Source organism: Dunckerocampus dactyliophorus, chromosome 1, assembly GCF_027744805.1.
Source record: "Dunckerocampus dactyliophorus isolate RoL2022-P2 chromosome 1, RoL_Ddac_1.1, whole genome shotgun sequence".
In the NCBI taxonomy this organism is placed as follows: Eukaryota; Metazoa; Chordata; class Actinopteri; order Syngnathiformes; family Syngnathidae; genus Dunckerocampus; species Dunckerocampus dactyliophorus.
Genome location: NC_072819.1, coordinates 41,289,960 through 41,306,681, shown reverse-complemented (window position 1 = coordinate 41,306,681; position 16,722 = coordinate 41,289,960). Strand labels below are relative to the sequence as shown.

Here is a 16,722-nt window from a genome sequence, read left to right as displayed (position 1 = left end):
GGTGCCATCTTGACATGCGTACTGGGCGCTGTTGTTCACAGTTTGTTATGACAAGACTAGGCCTTGGATCCAATCGAGAGTTTCTTTTCTTCACTTGAGGCGAAGTCACGATGGAGGGTATGGACCTGGACGTGGACCAGGAGCTCATGCAGAAATTTAGCTGCATGGGCACCACAGATAAAGATATCCTGATATCAGAGTTCCAGAGGCTCCTCGGCTTTCAGCTTAACCCCGCCGGATGCGCCTTCTTTCTGGATATGACCAACTGGTGAGCTCGAGGACTCGACTGGCCTGTAGTTCTTGGTTCATGTTAGCCATTGTACGATTGCTAGCTCACTCTATCGTCGCTTTCGTAGAAGAAAATACACGTATACACATTTTTAGTGTATCATGTGAGTGTGGCGTTTGCGCGAGTTTAAAGACTGGTGTTACAGTTTTTGTGAGTTTAAGCTCAGAGCACACGATACGCTAACGTTAGCAGGGAATTTAAGTACTGTACATTAGTTCCGATGATTGGATAGCATATAACGGCAGCGGGCAGCATTAACATAACTGAAAGGACATAGGATTCTTTCAGTATTTTCCAGTCTTGTTTTTTATGCTTACAAGGTTTTTACGCAAACCACCACTGAGTAAACTACCCGTCGAAGTCTGTATTATAACGTTATAGTGTTCCCCCAAGAGGTCGAATTTTGTCCGTACGTATTATGTAATCAGTTTACATAATGTGAAAGGAAGAATTTTACATTCCACTACGAAGTGAGTCCATTCTACCTATGATCCGTAAAGCCAATGCTGAGTTGTGACATAGGGAGCAGGCTGGTGAGTAGTGTTGCCAGACGTACTATAATTATTGTATATGTACAATTTCACTCTATGTACGGTGTACAAGCAATGATTCAAACTCTCCTATATTGTGTGCTAATTTGACTCCTTCAATCCATGTCTATTGGCAAACAAACAACATGCATCCTGCGCTGCACCAGATGTTAGGCATTGTGTCACGTGCCTCTTTACTGCCAGATGGGGGCGCTGTTCTGCCAGTGGCAGCTTTTTCCCGACAGTGCTGTTAGTTTATTTAAAGGTAAAGCTGCATTATAGGCTATACTGGTCATGGTCTGTGGTAATGTTTGAGTGTATTAGATGGTCCATTGGGTATGTATGATCATTTCCCTCAAAATACGATAATTTGAAGCTTCTTGTCTCGTGTCATTTCCCATTTGGCAACACTGCTGTTGAAGCGCTCCTCTGTAACCAGCTTGCTAAAAATAAATCCTGCTGCTTTATAACTGACAAGCATGTTAAAGGAAACGCCCATTAAGAGCCTGTCGTGTATTGCAAACGTTTGGTGTTGCACTCATTTCAGATTTACTAGTCCTGTGAATATGGATTTTTTTGTCATTGGATGTGTTCTGGGTTTTACTACCATATTCACACCATGTACTGGTTTGTAAGATTTGTCATTATATTGCTAGCTCTGTACAAACGACAGTAAGGCTGCAACTAATGATTATTTTCTTGGTTGATTAATCTGAAGCGTGTTTCGATTAATCGAGTAGTCAGTTAGGCCTTTGAAGGACGAAATCAGTATGAATCAAGCACAAACAGCTGGTGGTTTGGTCGAGAAAAGAGGCAAAAATGTTGATGTGTGTGAATATCTTGTTTTGCTTACAACACAAAGATAATAGGGTTGCTTTCATGGATGACTAAGGAAACTAAATAATATTCACATTTGAGAGGCTGAAATCACGTAATATTTACATGTTTAAATCAAAAACGATTAATCGAATACCAAAATAGTTGTCGATATGTTGGATAATTGATTAATCATCGATTCATCGATTCATTTTTGCAGCTGTAAACGGCAGTCCAACTTCCACCAGGCTGTGAAACCCTGTCGTCAACATCACAAGATGTAACAAAAACAAGAAAAACAATTCTATTTTGTCCTCTGAAATTGGTAAACATGGAACAGGTATCTTATTAACCTGGGATCCAACTGGGTACTATGAAAAATAATGTTATGCATAGTATGAACGACTTGCATATTGTCACTGTTTATGAAAAGCAAGTCCAAGAAAATGCTTCTGTTGTGGTTTGAGTTCATTGTTTTTCATTTGGACAGAGACGATGTTAATCATTGAGTTCTTTTTTCCGCAAGCCATATCTAATTACTTCCTGTACCCTGTCTGTTTTTGTAGGAATTTACAAGCAGCCATTGGAGCCTATTATGACTTTGAGAGTCCCAATATCAGCGCACCATGCATGTCCTTAGTGAAGGATGTGACGATTGGTGAGGGTGAATCAGTTCCACCTGACACACGTTTCACGAAGACCTGGAGGATACAGAACACAGGTAGAGCTTACATTATCATTTGTCCACCACAGAATGGTTACAACTGGTTACAATTTATTTTATTTGTGTTAGCATTTAGTGTGTGATAGACATGCAGTAGAACAAGAGTCTATCACACTCCCTTCTAGGATGCTGGTAGACTTCAGATTTGTTTAGAATTAAGATATTTTTAGTGGGGAATAATGGAATTAGCATTAAGCAGTTCCAGTGTCCAGCTGTCACCATGATAAAATGTTTAGTAACTGCACAGGCAATGTCACAATTTTACATTCTTAACTGATTAGAAATGATGATAAAATAACTGAATGTATGTTCATTTTAAACCCTAAAAACAAGTAATTGTGTACTCGCCACTGCACCAGCCCTGTACCCTGAACCAAAGGCTGGGCTGTTGTGAGATCTACACAGCGTACTCTAATAAATACAGTACAGGCCAAAAGTTCGGACACACTGTGTTTTCTTTATTTTCATGATTATTTACATTGTAGAGTCTCACTGGAGGTATGAATGAACTATGAATGAACACGTGGAATTATGAGCTTAACAAAAAAGTGTGAAATAACTCTAAATATGTCATATATTTTATCCATCCAACCATCCATCCATCTTCTACCGCTTATTCGAGATTGGGTCGTGGGAGCAGCAGCCTAATCAAGGAGCCCTAGATTTTCCTCTCCCCGGCCGCTCCATCCAGCTCCTCCCGGCGTATCCCGAGGTGTTCTCAGGCCAGTTGGGAGACATAGTCTCTCCGTGTCCTGGGTCTTCCCTGAGGCCTTCTACCGGTCGGACTTGCCCTGAACACCTCCCCAGGGAGGCGTCTGGGAGGCATCCTGACTAGATGCCCAAACCACCTCATCTGGCTCCTCTCAATGCGGAGGAGTAGCGGTTCTACTCTGAGTCTCTCCCGGATGACAGTGCTTCTCACCTTATCTCTAAGGGAGAGCCCAGCCACCCTATGGGTGGTATACTGTATTTTCGATTCCTCGAAATAGTCACCCTTTGCTTTTTTGATCACGCTGTAAAACCTTGCTTTTCTCTCAATGAGCTTCATGAGGTAGTCACCTGAAATGCTTTTGGCTTCACAGGTGTGCCTTGTCAGGGTTACTTGGTGGAATTTCTTGCCTTATTAATGGGGTTGGGATCATCATTTGTGTTGTGTGTCCAAACTTTAGGCCTGTACAGTATATACTGTGAGTGTGTGCCAGGTTAGTGACGTGGGACATCAGCGAGAGGGAAGTTGGCAGTGTTAGCTCAGGTTTGCGTTCTGTGTGTGATTGACTGGGTAGGAATTATGGCCAATAGCAGCTCTTCGATGATTGTGCAGACTCTGTCTCGTGTTACAGCGTAGTAATAAAGCGATTAGAAGTACATCAGTCTTTCCTTGACAACATGCGGGGCATTACAGTTCTATGGCACAGCCACACGAGCCACACATACCACAGCTGACTTGGTCACGTTTTATAAGGCATCTTTACGATTATCAATACGCTATCGCCACGTATCGTTTTTTTAACGCTATCTCGCTATCAACTTCGTTCACCATTTTACATGTCATCCATGGTGTGCTCCTGGCGAGATTGGTGGGAAATTGGGAGGAAATCACAGAAGAATAAAATGCAAACGACAGCACCAAGATGTGCCGGAAAGGTTTAAATCAAAAGTGTGGACTCACTTTGGCTTTTATACAAGTAGTACGAATGGGACAAAGCTGCATAAGGATTTTGCTACCTTTTTCGTAATTCCAATCACGAATCCCATCATATATTAACTTGTGTTCACCTTGCTGCCAGTTCTGAGGCTGCATTAAGTTTCATGTTTGTGTCTCATGACAACTATGGTGCGTTCAAGGACCACCGAACAAAGTGGTGAATCTCAACACTGCACAAAAAACACCATCAGTGAAGCATAAACACGAAAAAATAGTTGCCAGCAGTCATTAGACATTAATGTGTGTTTAGTTATTTTGAAGGGAAAGTAAATTTACACCGCTAAACAAGCTGTACACTGACTACTTTACATTGTGTTGGAGTGTATTTTTTTCAGTGTTATCCCATAAAAAGATACAATAAAATATTGTAATAGGACCTGTAACTAGCACACATTAGACTCCACACGCTATTTAACTGTCTTCCAGGTGCAGAGTCGTGGCCTCCAGGCGTTTGCTTGAAGTATGTCGGAGGAGATCAGTTTGGGCACGTCAACATGGTAACGGTACGGTCTCTAGCCCCTCAGGAAATGACGGATGTGAGTGTGCCTATGCAGAGCCCTGTCTCTCCTGGGATGTACCAGGGCCAGTGGAGAATGTGTACAGCCACTGGACTTTACTATGGAGGTAGGAGCAGCAAACCATCCACCAAAACAACTCTTCTAAGCCATATTCTATTACTGTTTTCTAATATATTAGTTTTGAAGTGGACTGCAAACAAATATTCTTAGGGTGGATGTGTCCAGTCTTGATTTAGTGCCGATATCCTCTATTGTGTTGACATTTACTGAACACCTGAAACAATGCGCAGCCACACAAGCCCAAAATGCGTTACTCTACTGGCCACCATCAGCAACTGTTTTCTGTGCACCTCTAATATACCACATTTACATCATATTTATTGATCTATGCATTTGCCGTAGTTTTGGCTTTCCCACAGGCGTCATGTTGCATGTATATAGGCATATTTTCATTACCTACATCAAGCTTACATTCATATACAGTGGTGAAAAAATGTTTGCCCCCTTCCTGATTTCTTATATTTTTGCATGTTTGTCACACTTAAATGTTTCAGATGATCAAACAAATATAAATATTAGTCAATGACAACACAACTGAACACAAAATGCAGTTTTTAAATGAAACTTTTTATTATTAAGGCAGGAAAAAAATCCAAACCTTCATGGCCCTGTGTGGAAAAAGTGATTGCTCCTTAAACCTAATAACTGGCTGGGCCACCCTTAGCAGCAACAATTCAATCAAGCGTTTGCGATAACTTGCAGTGAGTCTCTTACAGCACAGGATTGTTGTAATTCAGCCACATTGGAGGGTTTTCCAGCATGAAGCCCCTTTTTAAGGTCATGCCACAGCATCTCAATAGGATTCAGGTCAGGACTTTGACTGGGCCACTCCAAAATCTTCCTTTTGTTTTTCTTCAGCCATTCAGAGGTGGACTTGCTGGTGTGTTTTGGATCATTGTCCTGATGAAGAAGCCAAGTTGGTTTCAGCTTGAGGTCACAAACAGATGGCCGGACATTCTCCTTCAGGATTTTTTGGTAGACAAGAGAATTCATGGTTCCATTTATCACAGCAAGTCTTTCAGATTCTGAAGCAGCAAAACAGCCCCATCACACTACCACCATCATGTTTTACTGTTGGTATGATGTTCTTTTTTTTGAAATTCAGCGTTATTTTTAGGCCAAATGTAATGGGGCACACACCCTGGCACACTTAGAAATGGCTTATTACCTTTTCTAGACTTGTAGATCTCAATCTCAGTTAAATTATCTTTTAACGGCAATCACTTTTTCCACACAGGGCCATGTAGTTTTTTTTTTCTCCCTTAATAATAAAAAGTTTCATTTCAAAACTGCATTGTGTTTAGTTGGGTTGTCATCGACTAACATTTAAATTTGATTGATGATCTGAAACATGTAAGGTTGACGAACATGCAAAAAAAAAAAATAAATCAGGTAGGGGGCAAACACGTTTTCAGACCACTGTATTTTTAATCTGTCCATTCATGATGCAGCGGCAGTATCAATTATCAGATTCATATATGATTGTCACCCATATGTCCTGATTCCGGTTGAAGGATATCCAATTATGTGTTTTTTCCTCTTTATGCTGCCATGACACATATCCGCATTGTGCCACGTGAATCATGTAGTGTAACTGCAGCCTTAGACGTTAGTTGTTACCTCAAGGCACTAATCAGCCTGTGTACAATAGATAATCGCTATTTGGGGGAGTTATGTTCTGAGACCACCTGCGAATAGCAAATAAACGCCAGTACTGTAATTGAGGTGCTTTTAAAAATGTCTAATAAGGTCTGGATTATAATGCTGAATCGAGGCGTAACCGTACGCTATAACGGCCCACACCTCCCCCTCCAAACCCTCCAGCTAGGTTGGCGTTAATAAAAATGACTATTGTAATGATTAAATTAGATCCAGTTCCAAAATCCTCTGTTGCTATGGAATTGCCATTGTTTGCTTGAGCCAAAAAAAAGCTAAAATACTAAATGCATAGAAATACAATCCAAGTTTAAGCCCTATAATGTGCCTCACAGACTTTTTAAACACATTTTAAAGCATCAAGTGTATAGGTACTCACCACTAACGAATGGTAAGCGAAGATAATTGATAGAACAGATGGAATTGGAGTCACAGTCTGGCCTTTAGCCTGGTCACCAGGCTAGCACTATGACTGCGCTTCCGTTTGCTATGGCCCTGCCGCCATCTCCATCTAAAGCGGCATGTGAAAGGTGTTTCGTCAAGCCTTGTCTACATAATCCACATTGCTTGCTTGTTGTAATTCCAGTAATGACTTATAATATATTCACTTGTTTACCTCGCTTCAAGTTTTAAGGCCGTATTGTTGAATCTACTTGACTGGCTCGTGCTTCCATTGCCAACAGGGCACCGCCATTTTGCACCCAAGTTACATTGCACATGTGTGCTGTCCATTTTATGCTTTATTATCACCTATTTAAAAATGATTATTGATTTATGGCTTCATTATGGTACAGTGCCAAAGTGCTGGTATAAGATTTGACTGATCTCTGTGCAATTCTTGGCTTATAATGAATTATGACATGAAACAGCCCCAGATCTCAAGACCCATTAATTCAGCAGCAAAGTGACTCCCTATCAATATTTAATTTAAGTAGCTTCATGATAATTTCATAGTTGTCTTATGAGTTAAGCAGCGAGGCTGTTTTATCAGCTTTTATGTTGTATCTTCTGGCTATTCCAACCTTTTAACCAAGCACGTATAGTTCTAGCTCACGTTATAATTAAGTTTTATAATCCATACTTTTATTTTAACAGATATAATTTGGGTGATCCTGAGTGTGGAGGTCGGGGGCCTCCTTGGTGTCACACAGCAGCTTTCGTCTTTCCAGGCAGAGTTTAACACCCAGCCTCACCGCAATCTGGAGGGAAACTACAACCCCTTTGCCTCACCAGAGAGAAACAAGTGGCCCAACAGCAACACCAGCCTCCACCATGACAGTGGTCATAAAGTCTCAGAGGAACACTGGCAAGGAAGCCCGGACCAGCAGCAGCAAGATCAGAATGGACTTTCACACAACTCTGTGGACATAGTAGCAAACAGCCTACAAAGCAATCTGTCAATAGTCTCTTATAACCAGGTAAGGTGTGACGTGGCCCACAGAATAAGGTCAATGGGTGAATCTAGTTTGGGCACCATAAAACATTCCCCAGACTTGTCTAGCAAAGGAACATGCTTCTTCTATTTTAAATGAGGAAATGAACCCTACATTTGGAATATACTGTACAGTCATGGCCCAAAGTTTTGAGAATGACACAAGTACTGGTTTTCACAAAGTTTGCTGCTTCAGTGTTTTCAGATATTTGTTGTCAAATGTTACTGTTGTATACTGAAGTATAATTACAAGCATTTCATATGGTTCACAGGCTTTATATTTCATATAAGAGTCAATATTTCCAGTGTTGACCCTTTTTGAATTCACCATGGCATGCTGCCAATTCACTTCTGGGCCACATCCTGACTTAGGCAGCTCATTATTGCATCATCAATGCCTGGAGTTGTCAGAATTTGAAGGTTTTTGTTTGGCCACCCGTCTCTTGAGGATTGAAAGGATTCAAAGGGAAGAAGGTTTCCTGGCCATGGAGCCAAAGTTTTGTTCCCCAAGCGAGTTAGTATCACTTTTCCCTCCGACAAGGTGCTTCATCATGCTGGAAAAAGCATTGTTTGTCACCAAAGTGTTCTTGGATGGCTGGGAGACTGTGCTCGCAGAGGATGTTTTTGTACCATTCTTTATATATACCTGTGTTCTTAGGCCACATTGTGGGTGAGCCCACTCCCTTGGCTGAGAAGCAAGGCCACACTTGAATGATTTCAGGATGATTTACTGTTGGCATGACAGAGGACTGATGGTAGCGCTCACCTTTTCTTCTCTGGACAAGCTTTTTTCTGGATTCCCCGAACAATCAGAGAGGGGATTCAACAGAGAACATGGTTTTACTCTAGTCTTCAGTAGTCCAATACCTACATCTTTTTGCCAATACCAGGAGAGAAGTGGCTCCTTTGCGCCCTTCTTAACACCAGGCCATCTTCCAAAAGTCTTCACCTAACTGTGGGTGCAGATGCACTTATGCCTGCCTGCTACCATTCCTTAGCAAGCGCCGCATTGGTGGTGCCCCGATCCTGCAGCTAAATCAACTTTTGGAGACAGTGCTGATGCTTGCTGGACTCTTTTGGGCGCCCTGAAGCCTTCTTCTTAACAATTGAACCTCTCTCCTTGAAGTTCTTGATGATGCGATAAATGGTTGATTGAGGCGCAATCTTACTAGCAGCAATATCCTCGCCTGTGAAGCCCTTTTTGTGCTAAGCAATGATGACTGCACATGTTTCTTTGCAGGTAATCATGGTTAACAGAAGAACAACAAAGATACCAAGCACGACCCTCCTTTTAAAGCTTCCAGTCTGTTATTCTCACTCAGTCAGGCTGACAGAGTCATTTTCAGCCTTTGTTCTTGTCAACACCATCACCTCTGTCAATCAGAGAACCACCAACATGATGTCCACTGCTCTTTTTGTAGCAGGGCTGAAATGCAGTGGAAATGTTTTCTGGGATTAATTTCATTTTCATGACAAAGAGGGACTTTCCAAAGAATTGCCATTCATCTTATCACACTTCATAACGAGTATGCGCAAATTGCCATCATAAAAACTGAGGCAGCACACTTCATGGAAATTTATATTTGTGTCATTTTTGGCCATGACTGTAACTACGTTAATAGAAGGCATCTACAGACTCTTTCCAAAAAATTAGAATGTCATGGAAAAGTTGTTTAATTTCCATAATTCCATTCAAAAAGTTAAACTTTCATAGATTATAGATTCAGGGCCCACAATTTAAACGATTTCAAGTATTTATTTGTTTATTTTTACATAATTTGGGCTTCCAGCTCATAAAACCCACGAAAACAGGAATTCAAAAAATTTGAATACTGTGAAGAAATCAGCCCAAATTTTGCAGGGCATGAATGTTTTAAACTGAGTGTCACACACTAATCATCTACTAAAGTCAAATCACCTGCACAGGCTTCCCCAGGTGTCATTAAATTGCTTCAGTTTGGTTGAATTGTCTCAGTTGGGTTCAATATGGGGAAGACTGCAGACATGACAACTGGCCAGAAGACCATCATTGATACCCTCCATAGGATGGGTAAGCCACATAGGCTGGTTGTTCAGAGTGCTGTGTCCAAGCATATCAATGGAAAGTCTAGAGGAAGGGCAAAATGTGGCAGGAGAAGATGCACCAGCAAAAGAGATGACCGTGGGCTTCGGCGGATTATCAAACAGGGAAGATTCAAGAATCTGGCAGAGATCCAGAAAGAGTGGAATGAGGCGGGAGTCACAGCTTCAAAAACCACCACATTCAGACGCATCCGGGAGATGGGCTACAACTGTTGGGTTCCTCGGGTCAAGCCACTTCTGAACCTGAGCCAACGTAGGAAGCGTCTCCACTGGGCCAAGGAGAAGAAGGACTGGACTGTTGGCCAGTGGTCCAAGGTCCTCTTTTCCCATGAAAGTAAAGTGTGCCTTTCATTTGGGAATCAAGGTCCAAGGGTTTGGAGGAAGATGGGTGAGGAACAGAACCCAAGCTGCCTGAGGTCCAGTGTGAAATATCCACAGTCCGTCATGATTTGGGGTGCAATGTCCGGTGCAGGTGTTGGTAAACTCTGCTTTCTTAAATCCAAGGTCACCGCAACAGTCTACCAGAATGTTTTAGAGGACTTCATGATTCCTTCTGCTGAGGATCTGTATGGAGATGCAGATTTCATCTTCCAGCAGGACCTAGCCCCTGCCCATACCGCCAGAAGCACCAAAACCTGGTTTGATGCCCATGCCATCACAGTGCTTGACTGGCCAGCCAACTCAGCGGACCTAAACCCCATTGAGAATCTATGGGGTTTTCTCAAGAGGAAAATGAGGGGCACCAGACCCAACAACAAAGAAGAGCTGACAGCAAGCATCAAGGAAATCTGGGCTTCCATAACTCCCAGGCAATGCCACAGGATGATTGCTTCAATGCCACGTGGCATCAAGGCAGTGATTAAGGCAAAGGGATTCCCAACCAAGTGTTGAAGATTGACATATCGTTTTGAAAGTACCATATTTTGATTGATTTGATGGGATCCTAATTTCTTTCTTTTTTTCCTGCAAAAACTGAGAAGTAAATGGTGATTTCTTCACAGTATTCAAATTTTTTTAATTCCTGTTTTCGTGGGTTTAATGAGCTGGAAGCCCAAATTACTTAAAAATAAACAAATAAACACTTGAAATCGTTTAAATTGTGGGCCCTGAATCTATAATCTATGAAAGTTTAACTTTTTGAATGGAATTATGGAAATTAAACAACTTTTCCATGACATTCTAATTTTTTGGAAAGGGTCTGTATATAGGACGCTAACTTACACAAAACATTAAGTGTACATTTAAATCCTTGCTCTGCACACTTTGTTTTCCAACTGTTTCCCTTTCTTCCAGGGTTTACAGGAGCCCTCCCCTTTTGGGCACTCTTAATCCTGGGACTTGTTTTAGAGAAGCTGCAGTAATAAGCACTCTGGAGCCGACCACATCAATAAGAGAAGGAAGAGGCTTTATCAGGAGAGTCTGGAATCACTTTATGCAAAGCAGCTCTACTCGCAGAGGCAGCAGCAGAGGCTTCAGATGTTGGCTCAGCCAACATCCCACGGCCGTTGTGTGCACGTGTGAATGCTAAGTTAAAAATTAGTGCTATGAGTCTTTTGAGTGATTTTTTTTTTTTTTTTTTTACTGTTTTTAGTTGTCAAGAGTGCAGAGGTGTGTGTATTCAAGAACTTGTATGTGTGTATACATGTGAGTGCGTGCAAGCTGAAAGAAACTTTGGAGGAAAAGCCATTTATTTTGCCAATGTATTCTCCAGTTTCTGCTCTGATTTCCCCAATTCACCAATTGATTGGGGTTCTGGACAAGTTCCCTTTAAGAAAGTTGAATAGTGTGGAAAAATACATGTCCTATTTTTTTATAATACACAGCTTATAAGAGAAATAGTATCTTACAGAAAATATGCGTAACTAAAGTCAGGTTGTACACTTTTCATTCTCAACCATGATTCACTCATATCAGTAATATTCACCGACATAATACACTTAAAATAAAGTGCACTACAATTGTCATCCACTGGAGGGTATCACCTTCACTCACATACAGTGTTTATTGAGTTGTTCACTTCAACTCATTCTCTGCCACGTTGGCTACATTATTGTACAGTAATTCGATATTCTAGTCTTTTATGATTCCTCATGCTTTTCATTACATTTACATTTCAGAAACCCTAAACTGGAAGAAAAAACATGAATATGAACAACGCTGTTTTGGAGTACAGTATATACTTCAATTAGATGTCATAGGAATATTAATACAGTATACTAAAATGCACTATTAAAGGTTAAGAGAGCAAATATTTCTGAAATTAAAACTACAGCTTTTATATCCAATGGCAAGTATATTTTCTTTACAATTTATGCTGTTTAAAAGTCAACACTATCCCAGTCGTGTCTGTCGAATCATCAGCAGTTTTGTGATTTATCATGCTGGACCTATTTTAATTCATGCTGTTGGAGCCAAAATTGCAATATGGCAACTGATTCACGCTGTACCGCAGAACCTCAGTTGAGTTATTACGAGATGCTACAAAGAAATGTAAAAATCGAATTAGATGTCATGTCCATTTCATCTTAAAGCAGTTTCACACCATCTTTTATTTTAATTTGAATGTAATTGATGAATGTAAAGGAGGAAAAAAAAAATTCCCAAAGACTGCATTGTATTTGTGTTGTCTACTATTCTGCGTCTTCAGTTTTTCTTTGGTCAAATGCAAACCTCACCAATCCTGTAATATTGCTTGAGGACTAGCGCATTAGTGTCCTCATTTTATGTTACTGCATATATAGTAGCACTGGCTGATCTATGCACTAAATAATATGGCCTCCAAGGTGTGTGTGTGTGTATGCACATGTTCTTTCCTCCCACAGTTGAGTCCCAAAGGGCTAATTGACTGAGTGAGTCTGTCAGTCATAGCCAGCTTAGAGTACCTTGACAGGTAAATATCAACGCAGCTGTAACCAAGTCCTGAGGGAGGGTGAAGTTTGACAATACCAGCTAACACATTCACAATGAAAACAAAAAAAACTCCTAAAAGGTCAGAGAGCACAGCTAGTACACACTAGACTCAATGGTGACAGTGTGTTAATCTCAGAATGTTTCCTATGGTCAGATTGCAGAATGAATCATACAGCATGTTTGGGAGTGAGGGAGTGCTAACTATTGAAAGCTTTTCTCTTGTATGTTTGACGAATGTTTGTATGAATAAATTGTATGAATAAATTATAACAAAAAACGGGGGGCTTTTGTCATGCTTACGTTGCAACACTGATGTCATTTTAGGTTGGGACTGCTGTATGTACTTGGGTCGCTATTTTTAAAGACGACTTTAAACCTCTGGCAGTTGTTTTGCATTATTGCATACTAAAAGTGCTATACCTGGGTATAATAACAGCAACTCAAAAAACAGAACTGAATGTTACAGGTTTTTAATAAGACGGCCAGAATGTACATGAATATTTTGCAGTCAAGCAAAAAACGTGACAACGTGGCAGAACTTTTTCATAGAAAGTTTGGATCTCTGTTCGTTTGTGTCAGGCTCGCACTGCTTTGTAAACAAACACTCTACTTTGTATCAAAGTTTCTCGGAGATGCAGTGACGCAGTCCCTCTGATTACCTAAAGCCCCAGAGCCAACCGGCCTAACAGAAACGGGCCGCGGAAGATGAGAGGGCCAGAAAGGAAGAAGAGGAGCAAATGAGAGTCAGATGGTGGTGCCATAGAGTTTGATCATGAGGAGGGTGCTGCTGAAGGTGCGCTGCCACTTGAAAACTTTCACAAGTGTGTTTTTATTTTGGAAGAACAGCGTGGGAATGTTAGCATGGCAAGAAGCTCGTGATTGCGTTTGACTGAGCTGCATCGCCCGCACATTGAAAGCTTCCCTCTTATACTGTATATACCTGCTTTGTCCTGCATAATGATTGTCATGGAGGCAATTAAACAAGGACAATATGCAGCAGCAGCAATATGTCAATGTTCTCTCTGATGTCCACACTAATATTTATCTGTTCATTTTGGCCTCTCATCCACATGCAAACAAAGGTTTTCGTCCTTAAAAACGGAGGCAACGATTACACCTTGACCACACCCTCCAAGATAGATCCGCTCTCAACACAGAACAAATATGTCATGTGCTGGAACTTTGCCTCAATACAACATATTTTCAATTCATGGGAACTTTTTACAGACAAAAGCACGGCTGTGCTATGGGGTCACCAGTATCCCGTGGCGTGGCCAATCTCTACATGGAGGACGTGCAAAGGAGGGCTGTGAACTCCTTAAAAGGGAACATCACCAAGTCACTGGTACAGAACACTCCTGATCAAAATCTTAAGAACAGTTGAAAAATTGCTCAAATTTGCATTTTGCACATTTGGATCTTAATGAGGTTTTAAGTAGAGCTACAATATACAAAAACAAGAAGAGGAGTGAGACAAAAAGCATTTTGAAGAAGTAATTTATTGAAAACAACAATTAAACTGAAATAGGCTGTTTATCAGCTGATCAAAAGTCTAAGACCACAGCCTATAAAAGCCAAAATCTGCTCAAAATGTTCATTTTCTGTCAGGCATTCACACTGTCATGCCCTCCTGATGGCTAAAGCTAAGAAACTTTCTCTTTTTGAACGTGGTCGGCTTGTCGAGCTGCATAAGCAAGGCCTCTTGCAGCGTGCCATTGCTGCTGAGGTTGGGAGCAGTAAGACAGTCATTCACAAGTTTTTTTTTTTAAAGGTCCTGAGCATTATGGAACAAAAAAGTCAAGTGGTAGACCCAAAAAAATCACACCTGCGCTGAGCCGGAGGATCCGATTGGCTGTCCATCAAGACACAGGGCGGTTTTCCACCCACATTAAGGCCCTTACTGGTCAGACGGCATCTGAGAAGGGTTTAAAAAACAAAAAACTAATTCAAAGACCTCGTCTCCTTCAACACGGAAAGATTTTGGCTTCTTACTTTCACTCTGTTTGCCGAAACGCTTTCTAGAGTTTAGAATAAGTCAATTGTAGAGGCTAACTAGTTGCTGTGCTAGCGGTGGCTGTCTCCCCCCAGCGGGTTAGCATAGCAATGGCTTTTGCACTCTGATTAGAAAATACTGTCATGACCTCAACTCTTGCTGTGATTGGCTGGCAACCAGTCCAGGGTGTACCCTGTAGTCCAGCCTGCTGGAGACAATGGCATGAATTAGTCTCTCTAAATCTGTCTTAGACACTATGCCATTGATTTTGGCAATGTTTTTTAGCTGGTAAAAAGCCGATGATGTTATTGATTTAATGTGGCTGTTAAAGTTCAGGCCTGAGTCAAGTATTACCCCTGGATTTCTAACCTGATGATTAGGTTTTAGAGAAAGAGTCTCAAGGTGGCTAATAAGATGTTTGTTTCTGTGGGCCAAAGCCAATTATTTCAGTTTTGTCTGAGTTTAACTGGAGGTCTGTATATATATATAATCGTTTAAAAATAAAACACTTTACCCGGCCTGCACACGGAAAGGATTGACAGATTGATAGCGCTTTCTCTTCAGCCTCCTAAAATACGCCTAATGACAGCACTACCCTGAGAAACGGTTTTATGATGCATCACTGAGAGAGAAAGCTTTGCATATGACTTCAAACTCCAGAGGAAGACCTCAACTTGTTATCTGATCTCTTTTTTCCCATATTTATGAGGATGAGGAGTCAGGTTACATGCTCGCCTGGAGGCATACTGGTCTGCATACGGCTCCTCTCAACGGCTCCCCTCCTGACCAGCAGCACTGAACTACCCGAGGAAACGTTTGCCATTTGTTTGCTTTGCTGGAATGTATCTCTGCAGCAGGAGGCAATTATGAAGGTCGATACAGCAGACGAACAGAAAACTCTCTTTTTGTTTCCATGTGTGAACCAGATCCGACCATCCTCATGCATGATAGTTAAGATGATTTATGAGGATAGAAACACATGCAAGAGCTTATTAGAATAATTCAGCACTGTTTAGTTAAAGCAAACATTGACACTTCGTTTGTCCTAAGCTCATCCAATACGCACTCACCCTTGCTATTTGACTTTCCAATGAAAGTCTCCAACTTTTCAAAACAAACTCATCAGGATTGTAAATGTAGTTTCTTTCTTTCAAGTTCTACCAACAATGTTAAGTAAAGATCGGTAACTCAAAATACAGAGGCTGGCTACATAGAACATACTTTATCTCTCTTTAAACTCCACGGGAGGACATTTCACATTTGTATTCACACACTTACGCGATTATGCGACACACGTATACTCAAACATTCTGATCCATGTTTGTGCTAGACAATGGGACTAAGTTATGCAACACTTTTTACTGCACAGAGAATGTTAAGCAGGATTTTTGATTTGTCAACACTGTTTAAAAGACATATGCAAGGACTACAACTACAAATCAACGGTACAAAATTCATGCTGTACATATTATTTGAGGTTGTGTCTTTACCATGATACAAAATTTCCTTTGCTTTTCATGTATGCACCTTGGGGTTGTCACAGGAAGTGCAGAGCTTTTTTATATACAAATTAAAAATGCAAAATAAAAGAACAGTGTCAATGTGAAATTGAAAATTGATAACAACTGCCTACCATGCGTTTCTTACCTGTCTCACATGAAACTTATCAAGTTCAGCCATATTTTGGTTATGAAATTAGTTTTATGCTTACATCATCTGATTATTATACTTCGAATCGCATGTCTCTAGGTACAATTTACACCGTCTTTACTTCAAGAACGTTTCACATTGATTTACATACATTTTTACACCCTTGCTTTCCATCACAGAGATGTCACAAAATGAAATCATGGCCAGGTATCAAACAAGGTGCCTGAGAGGTCATAGTGGACAGAAGCACAACGGCACTACAACGTTTGACACAAGTGCAGCACATCTTTGCCTCGGGGGCAAAGTGAGTTTGAGAACTACAGACAAGCAACTAAACCATTTCATGGGAAGAAGTCA

The 16,722-nt window shown here is 41.0% G+C and overlaps 1 protein-coding gene across 1 annotated transcript; it reads left to right on the top strand.

Annotated features, from left to right (window-relative positions):
• Positions 1 to 12,982, top strand: LOC129191472 (protein ILRUN-like). The gene is made up of 5 exons (XM_054794853.1): positions 1 to 268; positions 2,202 to 2,356; positions 4,491 to 4,688; positions 7,394 to 7,716; positions 11,106 to 12,982. The coding sequence occupies exons 1-5, from the start codon at positions 111 to 113 to the stop codon at positions 11,139 to 11,141; spliced, it is 870 nt and encodes a 289-aa protein (XP_054650828.1). The 5' UTR covers positions 1 to 110; the 3' UTR covers positions 11,142 to 12,982.
• The last annotated feature ends 3,740 nt before the right edge of the window (positions 12,983 to 16,722 follow it).